Genomic DNA, 23,614 nt, shown 5'->3' with positions numbered 1-23,614 from the left:
CATGGTCTTTATGCCTCGAAAACATGTCTCCAAGTCAGAAATTCAAAAATTGGCACCAACTTTGAGGCCAGTAGGAGCAACATCCATGGGGTTGGTGAGCAACATGTTGCTCAAGAACCACTGGTTGGGGATCACTGGTCTAAGAGAAGGACAACCAAAATGACAACCAAATGTCTTTAAGACCCTTTATATATAGGCTCAGTCTGAAACCCAGTTAGGGTGAGATTTGAGAAGAATATTTATTTTCCTCCTAGATACACCTGAAAGTTCAGCTTAAAGGTCAATTAGGGTGAGATCTGAGAAGAATTCTTAATTTTCTTCTAGATACACCAGAAAGTCCAAGAAGAATTCATATTGTCCTTCTGGATATATCTGAAAATCCAAATTCAAGGTCAACTAATGTGAACATCTATTTGCTTTCCTAGATATTCTTGGAACTGTGGATGAATGTAGCCTTGTTATGAGCTAACGGAGACCTTGACCAAAGGTTAGAACTCCATGGGCTAAAGGAGAACTAAACCCTAAAAATGAATATGGCTAGACATACCATATTTTATATAAGGAACTTATTGAAGCAGCGTAAAGGTTCAATATCTCTATAGTAGTAATAATACAGTCCTTTAAAGTTGTCACCGGGGGTGACCATACTGGACACTTGTATTAGAAGTGTCTGCGACACTCACATGCTCAGTGCGCTCTGAGCAGCTGTTCAGAAGCTGAGCTTAGGGGTAGTTGAAAATTATCAAGCAAAGAAAATGATGTGTCTGTTATATAAGCTGATCCTAACAGGCTGATGATTAAAGTCTGATGCTAATAGCACTAATTTCAGAGCTGCCATACAGTAATCATCTGAGTTAATTACTAATCAGCCTTATATTGTGACATTTATATCCTATATATACAGTATATTGTGAGTTGGTCCCTAAACTCAGTAACTGGCATCACTTCCTATTTCTTCCAGCGACAATGACCCTTTTTCTAAATAGTTTTGTACCACCCAGTGAATCTTACCCTCGCAGTAGGATGACCCATGTACGAGTCATTTGCCCTTAACAGGTAACACATAATTTGTTGAATTTTTCAGTTGTCCAACCAGTCACCATAAATCTGTGGTTGAGTGGACAGCCTCACTTTTTGCCATGATAACTAAAGTTTTGTATCGATGTGGCCATATCTAACAAAGCTAGTTAAACCATACACTACTGGTTAGAAAAAGGAACAATCTAGTCTGTATTTCATTTACAACTGAGATACAATAAAAGACACTATTTTAGAAAATGCTCTGAAATGCTCAGATTTTACTCTTTTTTTCTGGTCCCTTTGGAAACTGTAAAATCGAGGTTTGACTGTAGACTCATTTTACACTGAAATTAGGAAGATGAACAAAGGGTGATTTGGTCCTCACATTTTTTGGTAGCACCTAAAATAACCAAATGGTGCTTTTAGGTGCCTGTTGTGTGATAATATGAACTGTTATATTTCCAAGTCACTTGACTAGTGTTTGCCAGAGGCCAATAGGGACAATGAAAAGTGAATATGGGCAATTTGGCACTACTCTCTACTAAAAGTCACGGGATCGCCCTGTGTGCCATTGTGGAACTTTAATATATATTATGATAAAACAAAGTTTGTAGGCGCCTTGTGCAGGATGAGGGCCTCCTTGAAATTACGCATCTACCTAGAAAGGCCTTTCTACAGCTGGCCACACACAGCCTGATCTGCACGTTCCAATGTGGTTGCCCACATGCTGGGCCAAGTCAAGATGATCCAAACAATGGCCCTAGGACTGATGCTATCAGCTTTGCCAACAATTGTCCTATGCAACAATAGTCAGTGTGATACATCAGGGCTGTTTAATGCCTACAGGTGGCTATACATGGGATCTGTGAGGATTTAGGGGAGAACAGTATTCAGTGTGTGCATGCTCATGCAAACACCATAACATGACAGTAGTGCAGCCATACTGTGAACTGCACACAATTCATTATTGGCTTTGATACACCATACTAATATGTACACATAATGAATATGAAAACTATGCATGCCTAGCCTGAACCGTATTTAAAATGTGCCCATCCACTGTATGAAAAGGGAAGACTTTAAAACTACACACAATGCTAGATCCGCCATATTAGCAAATGGCTATACATCACATGACATGGGCATGAGCCATAATGTAGCTATTTCTTATTTATAGTGGTTATTCGTGTATGGCCTTTACACTGTTGGTTTCTAATCTTTCCACAAATTATTGCATGTACTTTAGGCCAAGAAAGGAATGTTGTCTGTCACCTGAATGCCCAACTCTTGATCTCGGTCATTTTAGAGACCATGAATATCAACTGAGCCCAATGAAGAATTTGCAGAGCTGGAAATAAAAAAGATCAATCCTTTATTTTAGTTATTTGAACATGCAGTAATAAAGTTTAGAAGATCACGATAGAGGCCAACTTTTCTGCATCCAAATCCAAAAACAAAATGAGAGACAGGCATCTTCACAGAAGTCTATCAGTGTCTTTTTTCATGGCATTCTTATATGAGCATCCTGGCATGAAAGGCAAGTGTGACATAAGGCCTAGGAAGGACCTTAAAAGTCTTTGTTTGGGCCTTCATTATCCACCATGTAATGTAGAAATGAAAACTATGTTGTCTTTATCCTCCAGCTGATAATCCAGCTCTCCCTGCAAAGGGGGAACAGAACACACACTGTAACCCCACCAAAAATATGTATAGAGGCTGTCCATCGGATTTCCAAAGTGCAGGATTCTCGATGGTGGATAGCACTGATACACATAAAATATTATTATTATTGCACAACAAGACAGCTCTAGCCTTCTTCACTAAACGAAGCAAAAAACAAATATTTGTGCTATATGAACAGCATCATCCTGGAAAATCTAAAAATGTTTGGAATCTGTTTATGTATTGGAAAGAAAACAAAATTATGACATACAGAGAGTGATCATATACGTTTTGTTACCCAGAATGCTGCAGACATAATCTGCCATGTGTGTTCTTGCCCCTGATACATGAATATGGTATGTATTAGAAAACCACAGTATGTGTCAGAGGCCCAAGGTATGTGTCAGAAGTCCACTGTTTGAAGCTGGAATTTGTATTTCATTAAAAAAGCCCACAGCTCTTAAAACCCTACCATTTACTTTAGTTACTGTGTATGATAATCCTTCATAAATTCTACCTCACTTACCATCAGTTCCCAATCTGCATCATTAATCAGAACAAGAATGCCAGGGCGCCTAGGAAGAGATATAGAAGACATGAGTTGCCTAAATAAATTTGACTTTAAGGAAACTTTGATTTTTGAAATGCAGCTTTTGGGAAGGGGAAGCAGGGTTCTGTACTATATGACAGCAGATTCTGCATCCCACAATGCATTGCAGCATTAAAGGTAATAGTCAGTCAATGTACATGTGCATTATAGGCAGAGGTACAGCTGTACTTTGATAGGTAAAAAGTAGCCATTGATCTACACAGAGCATGTTGAGAGTTTATGTTTTAAAACAGCTTAACTGCAGATGTGTGCTGGTCCTTGGACCCAAATAGGACACTTGCTAAGGGTCCACTGGATAAAAATAGATGCCCTGCCCTGACCATTTAGTTGTGATTGTTTTGGTTGCCCCATGTGCCTGTCCCTGCAAGCCTCAACCTCCGGTGTACAATATGAAATATACATACACTGTATCTCCTTGAATGAAGAGCTCAGGTCGTTCCTTAAGTAGGTTGTGTCTGATCCAAACCAATAACTGCCTGATGTCCCCTATCGGAAGTAAGAACACAGTTAATATCATCAATGAACACACAGCAATGTTTTTCCCGTATACACAATAAACTGTACACTCAAGCTATACCCTCACACTGTACTGTCTAAAGAAATCCCAATATGGCAGCTTGTGTAATATATATGTATATACACACACACCAATTATATATACAGTGGTGTGAAAAACTATTTGCCCCCTTCCTGATTTCTTATTCTTTTGCATGTTTGTCACACAAAATGTTTCTGATCATCAAACACATTTAACTATTAGTCAAAGATAACACAAGTAAACACAAAATGCAGTTTTAAATGAGAGTTTTTATTATTTAGGGAGAAAAAAAATCCAAACCTACATGGCCCTGTGTGAAAAAGTAATTGCCCCCTGAACCTAATAACTGGTTGGGCCACCCTTAGCAGCAATAACTGCAATCAAGCGTTTGCGATAACTTGCAACGAGTCTTTTACAGCGCTCTGGAGGAATTTTGGCCCACTCATCTTTGCAGAATTGTTGTAATTCAGCTTTATTTGAGGGTTTTCTAGCATGAACCGCCTTTTTAAGGTCATGCCACAACATCTCAATAGGATTCAGGTCAGGACTTTGACTAGGCCACTCCAAAGTCTTCATTTTGTTTTTCTTCAGCCATTCAGAGGTGGATTTGCTGGTGTGTTTTGGGTCATTGTCCTGCTGCAGCACCCAAGATCGCTTCAGCTTGAGTTGATGAACAGATGGCCGGACATTCTCCTTCAGGATTTTTTGGTAGACAGCAGAATTCATGGTTCCATCTATCACAGCAAGCCTTCCAGGTCCTGAAGCAGCAAAACAACCCCAGACCATCACACTACCACCACCAAATTTTACTGTTGGTATGATGTTCTTTTTCTGAAATGCTGTGTTACTTTTACGCCAGATGTAACGGGACATGCACCTTCCAAAAAGTTCAACTTTTGTCTCGTCGGTCCACAAGGTATTTTCCCAAAAGTCTTGGCAATCATTGAGATGTTTTTTTAGCAAAATTGAGACAAGCCATAATGTTCTTTTTGCTTAAAAGTGGTTTGCGCCTTGGAAATCTGCCATGCAGGCCGTTTTTGCCCAGTCTCTTTCTTATGGTGGAGTCGTGAACACTGACCTTAATTGAGGCAAGTGAGGCCTGCAGTTCTTTAGATGTTGTCCTGGGGTCTTTTGTGGCCTCTCGGATGAGTTGTCTCTGCGCTCTTGGGGTAATTTTGGTCGGCCGGCCACTCCTGGGAAGGTTCACCACTGTTCCATGTTTTTGCCATTTGTGGATAATGGCTCTCACTGTGGTTTCGCTGGAGTCCCAAAGCTTTAGAAATGGCTTTATAACCTTTACCAGACTGATAGATCTCAATTACTTTTGTTCTCATTTGTTCCTGAATTTCTTTGGATCTTGGCATGATGTCTAGCTTTTGAGGTGCTTTTGGTCTACTTCTCTGTGTCAGGTAGCTCCTATTTAAGTGATTTCTTGATTGAAACAGGTGTGGCAGTAATCAGGCCTGGGGGTGACTACAGAAATTGAACTCAGGTGTGATAAACCACAGTTAAGTTATTTTTTAACAAGGGGGGCAATCACTTTTTCACACAGGGCCATGTAGATTTGGAGTTTTTTTTCTCCCTTAATAACGTAAACCTTCATTTAAAAACTGCATTTTGTGTTCAATTATGTTATCTTTGACTAATAGTTAACGGTTTTTGATGAGCAGAAACATTTAAGTGTGACAAACATGCAAAAGAATAAGAAATCAGGAAGGGGGCAAATAGTTTTTCACACCACTGTATATATATATATATATATATATAAATAAGAAGAAATGTACACTAACCCCTCTAGCAGGTGCTTGAAGGTTACCTATTAATAGGTAAAAATCATAAAAATGAAAGAATTAAGACCAATAAATATGACCAATCCACTGCCTTATATTTGTATTTAAGCAGCTAGCAGAACTTTTTAACCCCTACACTGCCAAGTTGTGACACTCACAGCAGGTTACACAGGCCTCTGTACATTCTGGATACCCCAATTGTGGCCTTTGATGCTGAATGGAGAGAGCTGCTGGTCAGTGTAGGGTCAGCCATAGATCCCAACGCTAGTTCATCAGCCTGACTCAAGAGAGGGAAAGAGAAGTTGCGCCGCCCCCCCCACCCACATTCTCGGTCCAGGGTATCCATTGTATGGGGGGGTTACCATGGAGAAGCCGGCATCACTGCACTCCACCTATTGTTCCCTGCCTGGGAAGAGGCCTTTCCTTCTGTCCGCCTGTCTAATCAGTAACAGAAGCACTCATAAAATGTATCACGGCTGCAACTCAACTTTATGGAGTCAAAGCTTTACATAAAGGGGAGTCCCCCCGATCATTTTATTGTGTAAAAGAGACTGCCTTTCTCATAAAACATGTTTTTTTTTTAATTAAAAGACAGTAATATTATTTTTGTAAATTTACAGGCACTTGTGAATAGCATTGTGGATGGGTCAGTTTGTACCTCTCCATAGGATACCTTTGGCTTTACTGAACTTATTCCTTCCCAGATCTAGAAATAAACTGCTACAAAAATGTGTTTTACTACACTGTTGTAAATTGGTGGTGGATCCCTTTCTAAACAACAGGAAGTCGTTGACCACGAGGGATAACAGTTTATTGGTGGCCGCATGAGGAGGCTTCCAGAATAGATGCAATCTATCAGAGCACCACTGTGAAGGGCACGTAGCATTGGCCAAGCCAAACATCAATCAGAGTTGCTGAGTCGGCCAAAAGTAGCTACGTCGGCATCCTATATCAACTTTGTATACAGGCTGCTACAGTGTACTGTGTACTTGAAATGCCAGGGCCTATTTTAAATCTTAGTCCTAACCTGGAGGGATATGAGATAAATGTGGCCCTTCAAGAGAAGACCCCCCCACACACCTGCTCAAGGGTTGTACCTACATTTTAATAACATCAGACCCCTAAACAAGGACTATAGCTGATAACGGGCCCTCGTGCGGGGTTGGAGAGTTCTGAACATTTCATCTAAGGATGCACCACTTCAGCAAGTGCTCTTTGTATGAACGATCAGAACAATAGAAAGGCAGCCATACCATGACTGACCCTTCATACGCTCTCCATCTGTTCAGCTTGGGGACCAGTCGGTCAGAGGGAAGACCATAATCGGCCCATGTATGACCACCTCTACAAATAAAAGAAATTGGAAAGTGCTGAATTAGAAACTAGGACTAGGCTAGGAATTAGCTGAGTGAAGGGTCATTGAGGCTTTCTCCAAAAGAAGCAAACCCTAAAACATTAATGGAAAAACAAACTGCATACAGAGCCCAAATGATGACATTAATAAAGCCTTGTAGACAGTGCCCCATATGTGCTAGGTTGTGCCTAGGATACCCAGGCAGCAGGAGCCTGGATCATGGAGTGAAAAAGAAGATGTGAGAGAGAAGGGATCAGTATGGGGATAATAGGGACGCAGGGAAAACTCCACAGATGTGTTGACTCTTTGTTTAATTAAGCAGAAAGTGCTCCTTTTGAAAAGCAATTTCGCACAGGGGGGGCCCAGAGCTGAGCAAATAGTGCCGGTCAGTTAGCAGGGGGGGACAGAGAGGGGTAAAAGAGAGGAGAGAAAGAGCAGAGGAACAGCTGGCACCATCTACCATGTGAAATGCATTCTAATCAGTTTAAAGTGCTCTCCCCTCCCCTTATGCGCTATCAGGGCCATAAATTCCAGGGAGACAGCAGAGGAGCCCTGAAAGCTGCTACTGGCAGCTTCTTCTCTGTCCTTCCTATAACCCCTGCCTTTTTTTTTTTTTTTTTTTTTTTTTTTTTAAATTCTCACAAAAAAGACTTTTCGGCTCCACGCATTTCACATCGAATCACCCTGCAATACTGCCTACATCACTAGTCACATGCTCCTACGCGCACATGACACTTAGATAATTTGTATGGAACTGGCTACGACAGAACAGAATGATTCTCTTCCCCTAGATCTTGCAGGAGAAACTCCCTCTGTTTAGATCTTAAGCAATACGACACAGAATACCCCAGCCCCCTCGCACCAAAGGGGATTTCGGTTCTCCCTCACGTGCTGGATCTTACAGCTGCGTCAGCACCATCTCTATGAACTGTACCCAATTTCCGTTAACACCAAAGCAGTATTCTCCCTGCAAACGTCATTGCTAAGAATACTCACAGGGGTTCGATTGGTTAGGCAATGTCACCTGATGTTGCTTGATCCCATCAAACAGGAGCTCTGCGCCACCTCTGAAATAAGATAATAAAAACATGAGTTATTCTGACATGCTTTGCCCACACTGGGGGGGGTTTACAGGCATACGAGGCACAGTGCCATAACAGAGTTGAGCTCAGACAAAGGATTCCCCGCAGGCACCCCTAGGATGGAGGACAGATATTAGCATTTCTATGTCATGCTCTCTAGGGTCCAAATAAAAAGTCAAACAAGCTCCGCACGCAGAGATGAAGAAGAGACATGCAGGTTTTATTTACTGCAGTTTACCCCTACGGTAAAGGGAGGGGGGTGGATCATTTTCTCCATGACAGTACAGCGAAGGCCTGAATTATTTAAACTGGTGACAAAGACGCAGCATAAAAGGTCAAAATAGGGAGCACTGAATAGACCCACATACTAGTTACTCTTCTGTACTGCAATAAAGCACATTGATAACCCTTTCCTTTCTCTGCTTGGTTATTAATGTGCAGAATCTACACAGCAAACCAAAACAAGCCAAGCACAATAGGAACAAAGACACATATCCAGAAACAGGTTGCGTAACCCTTTGAACACCAGCTGATTTATTGCAATCGGGAAAGCGAGTCCTGCACTGAACCAGCTGGAATCCCCCATATAAGTAGAATCTATAGGACAAGCAGTCAAGCACTTGATAGCTAGTGCCAATGACCTACAGCACGGAAAATATACCCTGCAAGTACAGACCACCAGAGGTGTTATGGAAGTGGCAGTGTCCTTTAAAAAATAAATATGCTTGTGCTCCAATCAGCTTCTACTCTTCTGAGCAACACAATATGGCACCTCCCTCCTATATGTTTAAGTACAAATATACAGAGAAGGAATGTTCTGGGCACACAATAAGCTGTACCCTACTATGTTTTGTCTAAAGAAAACAATATGACACCTCCCTCCTATATGTATAAATACAAATATACAGAGAAGGAATGTTCTGGGCACACAATACGCTATACCCTCATACTGTACTGTCTAAGGGAAACAATACGGCACCTCTCTCCCATGTGTATAATTGCAAATATAGGAGAAGGGATATTCTGGGCACACAATAAGCTATACCCTCATACTGTACTGTCTAAGGGAAGCAATATAGCACCTCCCTCCCATTTGTATAAATACAAATATACAGAGAAGGAATGTTCTGGGCACACAATAAGCTATACCCTCATACTGTACTGTCTAACGGAAACAATATGGCACCTCCCACTCATACATAAAAATACAAATATAAGAGAACAGAGGTTCTATGCATACTTTATTCCATACCCTTATATTATAATGTTTAAGAGAGATAATGTGCCAGCTCAATATGCACATATGTAAAAAAAGCAGATTAAATAAGAACAATAAGATATACCCTCATACTCACAGAAACAATATCAGCTCCCAACTTGGCCCACATGTATATAGAGTATGATCTGTGCACACAAGTAGTTTTGCTCTTTGGGTGGGATATGATACTCTCCCTGTGTAAATGGAAGGTAATCCAACCTGAAGAATGAGTTTATCAAAGCTGACAAGCTATGGCCACTAGTTAAGTATCTCCCAGAATTCTCAGCATGGGATTCTTCTCCATCAGGAACTGACTGATGCTACTATAGAAAACAGTATTGATTTATTTAAGGAGTGTGAAACACACATGTCCCTCTTAGCTCTGACACTCACACTGTGCAGGCCACTTGCTTGTGATCTGTTTCTTAATTCCAGAAGCCATTCAGCATATTAGAAGCTCATAACTATTATAGGGAGAGAGTTCTAGAGATTAACATTGAATGATGCTAACATTTAATGGTTCTAACTATTTACAAGAATTCAAAAAAACCTCTTTTGATGAAGCACCCAATGGTGCGAAACACAAAGGATGGTAGATTATGGGCACCATGTGGCACTGGGATGTACCTGTATGTAATTTGGTATAGTATGGTTTGTTTATTGAATTTTTGTAAATAATTAGAACCACTAAATGTTTGCATATTCAGGACCTTAAAGGAACAGTAACACCAAAAAATGAAAGTGTATAAAAGTAATTACAATATAATGTACTGTTGCCCTGCATTGCTACAAATTACTTTAAAACACTTTTTTGATGTTACTGTTCCTTTTACTGTGAGATATAAACACTAGATGGTCTCTTTCTCTGTCTATTATTTATTGTTTGTGGTTTGAGAGTTCTAGAGCCAGGGTCCATCTGCTGCATTACCTATGAAAAGTACAAGGCACACTCTACTGGTTGCAATGATCTCCAGGGTGCACTGGGGCCCCAAAAAGAAGTCATGTGCTTTAACAAACCATCAACTGGTCCTGGCCACAGACCTGCATCCACAGAGACACAGCTGCATGGCTATGTTTATATACTTGGACAGCCACTGGTGCTTACTGATAAATAGCTATCCCAAATGCAGTCCCATCATGTTTTGTCTGGTTTGACACATATGCCAATGGGGATCAACTTATCATTCTGGGGTGATCCGGACCCCCTACGTGCCTCTGTTAAGGATTTGGGTGGCCCTAGTTAATTGATATTCACTATGGACTGATGTGAACAGCATACAATTTATAATAATATGTTGTGAAATATCTAGTAGAATTAAGTCTAAAACAACTGGACTTTTATGAGTTTTTTCTTGAAAACGTTTCACCACTCATCCGAGTGGCTTCTTCAGTTCAAATGACTGGTAGGGAATTCCCCGGTATTTAAGCTCTTGAGGGTAGTACAGTCACAGACATCCAATCATAATGGTTCCAATGAACTTATTCAGTTAGGTGTTGGCTGAAACTGACAGGTGTAAGAAGGTATGATTCAATCACAATGGTACCAAGATTCTCATTGATGAAGGTGTTAATCCTTCAAAGTACATGACTGGAAGTGAGAACTGTTGTGAAACCGCCGGGGTAAGGATATCAACGCGCCATTGTATGTTGGTGACAAGCGGTGTCTCAGGCCCCCTCCTCTGAAGAAGCCACTCGGATGAGTGGTGAAACGTTTTCAAGAAAAAACTCAGAAAAGTCCAGTTGTTTTAGACTTAATTCTACTAGATACTGTATATCATGACCTGGATGAATGAGAATCTTCATAGACATATGTTGTAAAAGTTTATATGTTGCTATATTTCCAGGAACATTACAAGCAGTTCATAAAAGCACCTAGAAACACCTCAGCCACCTGTATCCTCAGTAATATAATTCCCCAAAACACAGTTAACAGATGGAGATCGAGGAACTGGCTTGTCAGACTTCTGTCAGTATCCAGCTGCATTTCCACACACACACAGGCTGGTGCATTCTCTGCCCTTTCCGATTCGTACGGGTCCGATGTACCTCAGGACTCTGCGGGTCAGACAAGAGAGAAAAAAACAAAACCACTGTACTCGCATGCTGTCAAATCGCAAGCTTACCCGAATTCCAGCAGCAGAGATACGAGCGCCGCCATATTGCTGCCCAACCGGATGTGCTGCTAGAGGAGTAGCGGAAGTAAACTGGCATTCTGGTTGTCATGGTGACTTGGAAGCGTCTCAAAGCCAAAGAATGGGAAGTCCGATGTAATTCCTGCACTGCTGTTGGCTGGGGGAAATAATAAGTAAGAAACAGGTGTAAAACGCCACATATTGCACAGATATATATTTAAAGACGCCTAGGTGATGCTCCAACCTAAATTTAAAGAAAAGCTATTTTTTCACAGGACCCTTAGATCCCGGTACCGAATTGCATTAAACAAACACCGCAGAACTGCTTCCCCTGCAGCGGGGTTGGCTGCAATGTCTACACATTTCTCTTCCCACCATGGCTGTCTGGAAGCTTTTGGCTGATGAGTTTCTAGAGCCCATGCCACTGCTAGGCTATCAGAACCGGGAGGCGAAGAGGCCCAACACTGGATGACCAGACATGTCAACTGCCCCAAGATACCTGGGTTTGGACCCCCTTCCCCCAGTATCCTGCCACCATATGCAATTCCCCTGGCTTTTCCAGTTGCTTGGGTCCAAGTTACCATAACCATAATCTAGTGATTTAAATAAAAGACTAAAGCTGGCCATACACGCACCGATACTATCGTACGAAACCTCGTTTCATACGATATTCGGTGCATGTATGGTATGTCAGCGAGTCGACCGATATCGCAGGAAGCTGCTGAAATCGGTCGACTCGCCGATCGGCCAGGTTAGAAAATTTTGATCGGGCGCCATAGAAAGCGCCTGACCAAAATCTGCCTTCAGCGCTGAATCGGCAGAAGGAGGTAGAAATCCTATTGTTTCTACCTCCTTATCTGCTGTTTCAGCCCTGAAGGGTGTGTGGCCACCTTAACAGATGAATAGGGGATGTCCTCAGTACAAAGATAAATAATAAAAAGTAACAATAAATTTGTAGCATCACAGAACAATGGTGTTTTGGCTGGCTACAGGAGTCAGTGACCCCCCCCCTCCCCAGTTGAAAGCTGAAAAAGTACCCTCTGAAAAAACTCAGGCCTACAACCGGCCACTACAAAGCCCTGACCCTGACCATCTTCCCTACCTGCCTGCATTCACGCCCATGTATGCTCAGTCTGTGGGAGACAGAAAGTGGACAGCAGACCTCGCAACCAGCTCCGGAACCCTCTTTGTTCCCAGGCCTCTCCACGGTTGCATTTAATTTCTTATTTTATAATAAAATGGATTACCAGTGCCATGGACCAGAACAACCAAATTCTGTGACCATATACAAAAATAGCCAGATTGCATCTGGCCAATCACACTTTTCCAGCGCAAGTGACAAAACGTCCAAACGAAAAAGTCAATCCAGTTGAAACGCTGAATAGTTCAAAAAGGCAGGAGAAAGCTATTTTTTGCAATTCAATGTTTTACCAGCAGATTTTGGTATGTTTTATCCGGAGGAGATTTAGCATGTGTGACAACACATCCTGTGTGTCATTACCCTTTAGACCAGGGGTGGCCAAAACGTTGATCGTGGTCCACCAGTCGATCGCTCATGGATTTCTGGTGGACTGTGTTGAAACCGGGATATGCGGAAGTGCGGCGGGGATTGTGCGGTGCGTTTATTGGGTATGCGTACGTACGCTGCTTTAGGCTGATGCCAGATGGGGCTAATTCTCAGGCTGCAGGTAAATCAACTCCTATACTGGCTTCAGCCTTTCCCTTGCTTGCACCCAGAGCCATTGCACCAGCCCTATCTGGCATTAGTCTTAATATCCATTAGCTGACAGAGATCATTGGATAACCTTTCTATTTTTTAATTCAACACTTGGGAATTTGTTTAATTGTATTCAATTTAACTGCACCCTTCCATATCCCCCCCCCCCCCCCACCCTATATATTCCACTCAAATTATTCACTTTTAGGCTTGATAAAGGGCCCAGTGAGGCCCCAAACATTGCCTTATACTGTTTGTCACCACATATAGAGTCAACAAAGCAATGTTGTGGTGTGCTACAGTCAACCTTGCTTCTATTTTTTAGGGTGAAGACACACAGAGCTACCAAGTAGCAGCTACTTGTCATGGCTACAGGAATAGACAATGCTGACCATTTACTGATAATTGTCTCTACATGTGTTTTAGCAGAGGCAATTCTCAGTATTGTCTATGGCAGGGTATTGTCTGGCATTTAGTGGCCGTGACAAGTAGCTGGTACCAAGTAGCTCCATGTGTCTTCACCCTTAAGGGCTCTGGCACACGGGGAAATTAGTCGCCCGCGACAAAACTCCATGTTCGCGGGCGACTAATCTCCCCGAGTTGTCATGACCCGCCATCCCACCGGCGAACATGTAAGTTGCCAGCGGGATGGCACACGCGGCGGCGCGATTTCCCGAAATCTCCGAAAAAGACTCGCGGGCGACTAATCTCCCCGTGTGCCAGAGCCCTAAGGCGCATTCTAACTAGAGTGTCCATATTGATGTCATATTGTAAGCAGTTTGTCAGATTTAGACTCCACATTAAAATTATTTGGGAAGTCACCTAGTGGGTCATTAGCCTAAAGCTGGTCATACACGCACCGATAATATCGTACGAAACCTTGTTTCGTATGATATTCGGTGCGTGTATGGCGAGTCGACCAATATCGCAGGAGGCTGCTGATATCCGTCGACTCGCCGATCGGGCCAGATAAAAGATTTTGATCGGGTGCCATAGAAGGCGCCAGACCAAAATCTGCCTTCAGCGCTGAATCGGCAGAAGGAGGTAGAAATCCTATTGTTTCTACCTCCTTATCTGCTGTTTCAGCCCTGAACGGTTTGTGGCTGATTGTACGATCTTTCGTGCGACCGATGGTCGAACGAAAGATCGCAAATCGCCACGTGTGTGGCCACCTTAAGGCTAAGCCAACTTAGGGAGTTTATACAATACAGTATAATGGGACAAGAGAGCAAGACAATACATTCTCTTTACTGCAGATGATTACACAAAACAATGGAAAGAAGGTTCAAGGGAATATTAGGAAATGTGCTTTTTTTGCATTTGAACACTTTCTCTGATGCCATTTTTTAGGAATGCACAGGATTATCTATCAATCAATATGTTACAGTGAACATGAATAGCCCACTGTGCCTTTTATCTTAAGCAGAATGCACCTGCTTCAGTATCTTTTTTAAAAGGAAACTAAGGCTTAAATCAGATTGGCATGATAATCAGAGTGAGAATCAGCCCCAAGGCTGTGATCAGCTTTCAGATCTGTCTGCACTTGGAGCCAATACGTTGGCCCAGGTGCAGGCTTCCAGTGCGGATTTAAGTGCCTAAACACTTGAGTATACATTTTGGCATCAAAATCCCCTCCAAGTACCTGCACCTGGGCTGACGCAGTGGCTTCAGGTGGCTTTAAGTGTTCCCATAAATGCACAATAATATAATAATATATAAAAAATATAACATTTAAACTGGCTGGTGGAAAGCGATTTTCCACATCACCAGTGACATGGAGGCTTATTTATCGATTTTCCTTAATGCTTATTTATTCATTGAATTTTCATCAAATGCTTTGTTAAAAAAAACTTGTTGAATCAAACCTTGAAGAAAAAACTTGAATCCTTCTTATCCATTTTCAATGGGTCTACGAACTCTCAAAGAAATTTGAAAATCTTGAATTGAAAAAAAAACCCACATGCATTTTGCCTAGGGCAGTTCTCTTTGATTTCTACATGAACTCCCAAGCTTTTGGATGCTGAAGTTTTACATTTGAGGCTTCCATTTGTTTGTGCTTAAAAAATATTAAATATTTGAGTTTTGAAAACCATAATTAGAATTCGGGAGTTTTCGGGCAAAAAATTTGGATCAGAGAAAAAAATTCTAATTTGATTGTAGATAAACCAGCCCCTTACAGGTGTGGTTTACCTTCAGGTCAATGTTTTATTTCTTATAGTTTTTGAATTATTTGCTTCCCTCTTTAGACTCTTTCCAAAAAAATGCAAACAACTATTTCTCTGTAAGGCTACAATTTTATTGTTATTGTTACTTTTATTTCGTATCTTTCTATTTAACCCTCTGTATTCCTGTCTCTCATTCAAACCACTGCCTGGTTGCTAAGTTAAATTGGACCCTAGCAACCAGATAGCTGCGGAAAATCCAAACTGGAGAGCTGCTGAACAAAAAGCTAAATAATTCAAAAACTGCAAATAATAAAAGATTAAGACCAATTACAAATTGTCTCAGAATAGCACTCTCTACATCATACTATTTAGTTAATTTTAAAGTGAACAACTGCTTTATTGTCTGCTACTATAGACAGATAGCTAGGAAATTATCATTCCTTATAAGAGATCATGGGGCTTACAATCTAAAAGTGGACAAAGTTAAAGAATACTCACAACTCCCTATGATTTCTACCCAAAATGTCTTTAATTGTTTTGTCAGAATACCCTGAAGGCGACCATTTTGGTCCTATACATAAGCTGACTGCTTTCAAACTTGATTTTGGATGTAGCACCCCCACACTGTCCATTAAGGTTTATGGTACACAGAGAAGTTTTGACTGCATCTAACATCCAGGGGTAAACAATGGTGGACAAAGCACCCCTGTCTGTTGCTACTGATGTTAAGAAAAGGAACGTATCCTGGCTGACCCATGTGGATAGGTGGTGGTTAAAACTTGTTCCATTGGCCTTAATAGTGGTTTAATGAATTTATAGCTGGGTGTTGGTCTTAGAGATCTCTTCCCCGGCTTAAAAAAGGAGACATCAGCCTGGGAGACTAGCACTTTGCCCTAAGCAGGGGGGAGGCAATTTATAAAAAGGTAAATAGTTAGGGTAACCAACAGTGCTAGTGTAGCCCTTCACATGGATGCCTTTACATGGATGCCATTTTCACTGCTGGAACCAGGAGCTACAGTATACTCTGCAACTGCCCCTCCCCATTTTCCCAAAATATTTGAGCCATAGGCAGGTGCATCTGATACCTACCATTTCAAGTACACAGAAGCCCAAACAGCCCCCCACCAGTCAGTCTGGCAAATGCAGCCCCTCTGTCATTTGCCAGAATCCACAGATTGCCAGGGCAGGATGCTCAGTATCATGGCAATTTAACTTTAGGCTTTGGAGGTCACAACAGACCAAGACAACATTTCTTTGCATGAATTCAACTTACATCAGGAGCCAGGGGGCTTGAGTTGCCAGATGTGGCCTGCAAAACTATTTATGTAGCACCATCCTGTGTTTAGAAGATAAGTCATTTGATTATTCTGCATTTGGTTGAAGATATACTTTTTCCCTTGCAGGGTAAACGCCAGCTGTAACCCTCATTAATAGTCATGCAAACCTATTGCGCGATATGTACAAATTCATAAGGCCAGATTGGCATGGGGCAGATTGAGCTGCAGTTCTGTGCTGCTTATCAAACTTACAGCTGTGTCTGATTTAGAGTGTTGGGAATGGAATCCCAGGCCTGTAGAAAACATATCATAAATACTTTCTTATAGTAACTAACCAATGTTGCCAATGGGGCAAAACAATTGGGATTTGGTTCCCCACCCGCATACTCATATTTCAGCTAAATTAGCCTGTTGTTATTTTCATATCAACGTCCATTAGGCCCCTACTTCAAAAGTGTGCGTACAATGTTTCTGATGTTCTACCAACCCATTTTCAGCTTCCGCACAGTAGCTCTGCCTCCCTGCGCAATGGTGATTGCCTGTACACAGCAGCAATTGTCCACTGAAGTTACCTTTGTGCTTGCAAGAGTGACAGAAAGGCTCTTTAACCTTTGATGTCTTGTTACACTCAGCGCCGGACCTAGATGCTGAGACTTTAATGGCAGGGGGTGAGTAGAAACTTTGGGGGGCTGTGCTTGCTTGTTGCTTTGGCCAGAGTTGCTGTATGCACAGAGCTGGTGTACAGGTGGGAACATAAGCCAGTTTAGTGAGATAGCCCTTAAAGGGGTGGTTTGCCTTCAGGTTAACTTTTAGTATGTTATAGAATGGCCAAAAGCTTTGCTCTGTGATCCTACAATTTTTTTTTATTATAGTGACTTTTTATTACTTATCTTTAATTTAGACCCTGCTCTCTTCATAGTCCTGTCTTTTTTTTTCAAACCACTGCCTGGTTGCTAGGCTAAATTGGACCATAGCAACTAAATAGCTGCCAAACTAGAGAGTTGCTAAATAAGCTAAATAAAAAGTGAAATAATTAAAAAAACTGCAAAAAATGAAGACCAAATGGAAAGTGTCTCAGAATAACACGCTCTACATAATTGTAAATTTTAATTTAAAGGTGAACAACCCTTTTAAAGGGAAACTATACAATGTAGGTCTCTTTAAAAATGTATTGCATAAACAAGCTCATATATAAAACCCTGCTTAATCTAAATAAACCATTTTCATAAAAATATACTTTTTAGTAGTACAGTTATAGGACCCGTTATCCATAATGCTCGGGGCCAAGGGTATTCCGGATAAGGGATCTTTCCGTAATTTGGATCTTCATACCTTGTCTACTAAAAAAATCAATAAAACACGAATTAAACCCAATAGGATTCTTTTGCAGCCAGAAAGGATTAATTATATCGTAGTTGGGATTTAAATACAAAGCACTGTTTTATTTTTACAGAGAAAAAGGAAATCAATTTTAAAAATCTGAATTATTTGATTAAAATGGAGTCTATAGTTCACATTTGTAACGGAACCAGACAAGGATGCCCTCTCTCTCCGATTTTATTTATCCTAGTTATGGAAACACTCCTCTCCCATATCAGACTAGACAGAAACATAAAGGGTTTGACAGTAGATCAGCAGGAACATAAAGCAATAGCATTCGCAGATGACCTGCTTCTATTTATTACCAGACCTCATATCACTCTCCCTAACCTAATGACCTTACTAAAAAAATTTGGAGAAGTCTCAAATTTCAAAATTAACGCCAGCAAGTCCGAAGCTTGAAATATAAACTTATCTAGCAAAGAACAAGAGCAGATAGAAGGAAATTTTCCTTTCCAATGGGCAAAGACCTCAATTAAACACTTAGGAGCAAATATCGTAAAAGACCTTCCCTCTCTATACAATTACAATTTCATACCTCTCCAAACGGAAATTGAAAACACACTAAAGAAATGGGAAAACAATAGCAAACTATCGTGGCTAGGCCGTATCCAAGTGATCAAAATGATAATTACACCTAAAATTCTATATCTCATGCAGCTACTACCTATCAAAATACCAAAATCCTTCTTTTGCAAAATAAAAGCGATAATTTCTAGGTTTATATGGAACAAAAAAAAACCCAGACATAAATATAGCAAGCTAATTCTAAGTAAAGACCGAGGTGGACTGGCTGTACCCGATATATACCTCTATTATGTTTCAACTCATTTACAACGTATACTCTCATGGGGCATGGGCAAAGAGAAAGGGAAGGCTTGATTAGGATTAGAACAACAATTATGTAAAGTCCCCTTGTATAATCTACTATGGGTATCCCCCTCAAATATCCCCCAGGAGCTATACCACCACCCAAAGATTGGAGCCACCTTAAAGATCTGGCTGGAAATAACGAATGGGAAATATCCCCATACCCATCACCTGCCACCCCCCTCATTGATAATCTTGATTTCCCCCCTAGCCTAGAGAAAAGAACCTTTGACCACTGGACAACAACCAATAATAGAGCAACGGTGCTAGCAGACTTATTAACAGATGGAGGTATCTTACCATTAAAGGAAATTCAGAAAGCAAAAAAGATTCTACCAAGAGATACATGGTGTTACAGACAATTACACCATTATTGCAACTCAAGCAAACTGTCTAAGATGACCAGAGAACCCACATGGTGGGAACAAACGATGACCAAACCTGACAAAATAAAAAAAACCCTATCCACATTCTATAAAGAATTAACAAACAATTCCCTCAACCAGGACGAAGTGCTGGAAAATAAATGGAAAACAAGCCTGGGGATAAACCTCAACACAAAAATATGGCATCAAATCTATAGATCTATGCATAAAAGCTCCATAGCTTCAAAAACCCAAGAAGCTAACTATAAATTGATATCACAATGGTACTATACCCCCACTAGATTAAACAGAATGTTTAAAAATGTATCTAAGGCATGCTGGAGATGCCACAGCCATGATGGCACGTATAAACATATTTGGTTTGAGTGCCCAGGAATCAAAAAATTCTGGGCAAAGGTAATGGAAATTGTGCAAAAAATAACACCTTTCCACAAAAAGGTAAACCTCCCTGCGCTAATTGTACTACACTACGATTCCACCACGAAACAGGTGGTCACAAATCAGCTACTGCTTTTTATGATCCAAGCAGCAAAATCATTAATACCCAGAAAATGGCTCCAAAAAACACCCCCCTCCATAACAGAATGGTACTCCTCTATGGAGGAAATTAAAAAATTCGAAGAAATTAAGGCGATGAGGCAAGGAACATAGGAAAATATGGTCTGCATGGAACAATTCTTAGCCAAGATCCCAGATGCTTAAAAAGCTCATACCGCAAATGACAAACCACAAATACCGAAATCTATGAGGACCACTCTCCCCCTTTTCCCCCCCCTGGTATAAGAACTATCAATACCCCTCCTTGGTTTTTCTTTGTGATTAATCCCAAGGTTCTATCCCTACATATTATGACAAATATTTGATCTCTAACTCTATATTTGATATTTGTTTATTTCTTGTTATACATGTTAATACTTACCGAATGTGATATTGTCTGCAATCCTCAAATGGTTTCTTGTTCCCCCTTCCTTCTTCCTTTCTGTATCCCCTATTTGAAAACCAATAAAGAAAGAATGATATAAAATGGAGTCTATAGGAGACAGGCTTTCCCTAATTTGGATCTCTTTGGATATCGGGTTTCCGGATAACGGATCCCACACCTGTATGTGCATAATAATGTGCATAATCGAAAATTGCCATTTTAAGAATTAAGGGCCGCCTACTGGGATCATAGGATTCACAGTGCATACAAACAAATCAAGGGCACACATACTGTACATGCTAGGTCAGTTCAGCCAATGAATGTGTAGAGTTCTGTCTTTTACTTCCACACTACTTCCTGTTACAGTATGGTGAGATTCTTCAATAGGTCATTTAATATAATAGAAACTATCTGTTGGTTAAGTATTTATTCTGCGGGTATAGTTTTCCTTTAATGTTACAATTGAAGGTCTGTGGGAAAATGACATGGGTTAGCTGAGGAGCCAGAAGCAGCTGAAGCTTTGACTCTCAAAAATTACCCATAAATAAAATATTTATTATGATTTAATTGAGATTTCTATCTGCAAATAATCCAACTCTGTAGCACTACAGCAACCAACACCTGTCGATAGTGGGTGCTGGAAGTTGTAGTTGAGCAACCTCTGGAGGGTTGTCTATTCCTCCTTTAAAAACTCATTAGCTTGGAGCATTGGGTTCATTTGTTAGCATTGGAGCATGTGTAAAGGAGGGGAGTAGAAAGAATAAATTCTGCATAAAGCTCAAGGCGGTCCTGGAACAGCTGTTTGCATCCTGTGCACCGAAAGCTTTTAATAATAAAGCAGACAATGGCGGCTTGAAATGGAGGAGGACTCCCTCTGCAGGGGGGGCACAATGAAGATTGGCCTGTAGTAACTTTGTTTGATCTCCAACCTCTCAGCAGAAGGACCGAGTGGGTCAGCAAAAGTGAGATGCCTTTTTCAGCCACTCAAAGGCATTCATGTGTTAATGGGGTGTCAAGCAGAGATCAGTGAGCTTCTCTGCCTGGGTTAAACTGCAAGGAAGAAGGAAAAAAAGTAGGGGGGGGGAAGGATAAGAAAGAAGGAGCTGAAGCGGTAGAGGCCTTGAATACCATCACAGCCTGCAGGAAATTCTAGGCCTCCCCCATGTGAAGTTGCTTGTGTTCCGGCTGAGGGAGGAGGAGAGGAGGGGGCCCCTGAGCTTTCTTATTCAGGCGACTATTGAAAAGCATTCAACAATGCAGGAGAAAGCTTGAACAATGAACCCCTGCTCGGCCTTCAGTGCTCTGCTCTAAACAGCCATTTAACCTCCCAAAAAAAGGCTGAAAGTGACACTAAAGCTGCAAATGAGCCTTTATCCCTACCTCCTTGTTTCTCGCTAAGCTGGAGGCCATTTGCAATTTGAGGTCCCCTTAGTACTGTCCTCTCCCTGACTCAGGAGCAACACAAAATTACCCACCCCCAACCAACACAAAATAGCCATCCAGTAATTATAGCAACAGGCAGCCTTGTACAGGCCAAAGGAAATGGGAGGCTCTGCTATGAGTGTTTAACAGGTGCCTGATATTGGTAGAGGTTTCTATGTAGATCCCAGGGCCAAATGGAAAAAACAGCGACAGACTTGAAGAATAACAAAATGAGTCTTAAATGACTGTACGCAATAAAATTCAATGAGCAAGTAAGACAGTTGCATTTTTGGGTTCCTGGCAATCCTTACATTTTTATTTGATGGCTAATGCAGGGCAGTGCCATCAGCATCGGTACAATGTCCACCTGGACCACTTATCTCATTGGGTTGCACCACTGTTGCCCATCTATGCTTTATGTGCCAGTTTGCGGTGGGAGTAGTCAGCATTGGCCAGAGGTAAAATATTTACAAACCTAAACCAAACTGAAAGCAGGCAAGGTTCACACATCCCAATACATGATGCTGACACAGCAATGAATACAGATGAATAAACATGAGCAAAGGCTTGCAGCTTGTGAGAAAAAGGAATTAGACTTGTGCGGGTGTAGGTCTAAGAGGGCAGAAATGTGGCTTTATCATTTGTCTGGTGGGAGGCATGATTTGAGAAAGATGGCTTCCTTGCTGACATGGTCTCCTTACAGCGTGGGGAATGGTGATGTGCCCATTGATAACTCCACATAGTGTGTATAATGACAGTGTCCTCATTGACAACTTACTCCACACACAGTTTGAGGAATGATGGTGTCCTGATTGACAACTCCACACAGTGTGTATAATGATGGTGTCCTGGTTGACAACTTCACACACAGTACCTGTATGTATAATGCTATAATAGTGTCCTCATCGCACACAGTGGGTGGAATGATGGTGTCCTCACTGACAACTCCACACAGTATGTATAAAGGTGGTGTCCTCCACACTGTCCAATGGGGCGTATTTATTAACATTGGAGACAAATGTTGCAGATGATGTTGCCCATAGCAACCAATTAGCAATTAGATTTGAACGGTCAGTTCAGAAGCGTAACTATAGAGGAATACACCCCAATGTGTATTATCATGGTGTCCTGATTGACAACTCTGCACACAGTGTGCAGAATAAAAGTGTCATCATGTAATTTTCCCAGCCAGGTGGGATTAAAGGAAAACTATACCCAGTCGCGTAACTAATCATCCCCAGGCCTTGGTGCAGGGCATGCAGCTGCAGATTGCAGATATATGATTTAGAAAGTAACCCTAACATTCCAAATTCCTCAAAGTACAGGGTGCAATCCTGTGTTTTAGGACTCAAATCTAAAACCAGTCACAGATTTACTGCAGTCTGTGTGATTGTGCATATGATGTAATAAAGTCACAATTTTGAGATTAGTGATACTCAGAGTTCCCTGTATAACTCTAACTCTCTTCTAGTATCCTTATCATTTACAGTAGGGGGTATAATACATAAGTAATACTCAGAGTTCCCTGTATAACTCAGCCTGCAGCCTTGTGCCTTTATATGGGCACAGAACCCCTCAGTGACTGCTAATATCCTTATCATTTACAGTAGGGGGTACATTATCCCTTATAATACATGAGTGATACTCAGAGTTCCCTGTATAACTCAGCCTGCAGCCATGTGGCTTTATATGGTCACATAACCCCTCAGTGACTTCTAATATCCTTATATTACAGGGTACATTATCCCATAGTGATACTTAGGGGCAGATTTATCAAAAAACTCTCTGATCGTATAATGATCTGATCGTATAATGGCCGAAAAGTATGATTTTTTTTCGTATCTGGATGATCATAAAATGCAGGAAAACCACGACGCAAACTATGAAAAAGCCGCAGAAAATATGCATAAGTTGTAACCTTTAAAAAAAAAAAAAAAATTTTTTTTGTATTCGGACCAGTCATACTTTGATGAATGTGCCCCATAGAGTTCCCTGTAAAACTCAGCCTTCAGCCTTGTGCCTTTATATG

The 23,614-nt window shown here is 41.2% G+C and overlaps 1 protein-coding gene across 3 annotated transcripts; it reads right to left on the bottom strand.

The window, feature by feature from the left end:
• Window positions 1–2,369: 2,369 nt before the first annotated feature.
• On the bottom strand, window positions 2,370–11,549 carry urm1 (ubiquitin related modifier 1). 3 transcript variants are annotated; one of them, XM_012961794.3, is made up of 5 exons: window positions 11,438–11,549; window positions 7,971–8,041; window positions 3,697–3,778; window positions 3,209–3,257; window positions 2,370–2,681 (listed from the first exon to the last, which is right to left on the bottom strand). In XM_012961794.3, the coding sequence occupies exons 1-5, from the start codon at window positions 11,470–11,472 to the stop codon at window positions 2,613–2,615; spliced, it is 306 nt and encodes a 101-aa protein (XP_012817248.1). In that variant the 5' UTR covers window positions 11,473–11,549; the 3' UTR covers window positions 2,370–2,612. The 3 variants fall into 3 exon arrangements, with proteins under 3 accessions (XP_012817248.1, XP_017952401.1, XP_012817249.1); XM_018096912.2 differs by lacking the exon at window positions 11,438–11,549 and adding an exon at window positions 11,361–11,433; XM_012961795.3 differs by lacking the exon at window positions 3,209–3,257.
• Window positions 11,550–23,614: the final 12,065 nt, after the last annotated feature.

This window comes from Xenopus tropicalis, chromosome 8 (genome assembly GCF_000004195.4).
Source record: "Xenopus tropicalis strain Nigerian chromosome 8, UCB_Xtro_10.0, whole genome shotgun sequence".
NCBI classification, from domain to species: Eukaryota; Metazoa; Chordata; class Amphibia; order Anura; family Pipidae; genus Xenopus; species Xenopus tropicalis.
Note: the sequence above shows the minus strand (reverse complement) of the source record. Positions and strands in the feature narration are given on the sequence as shown.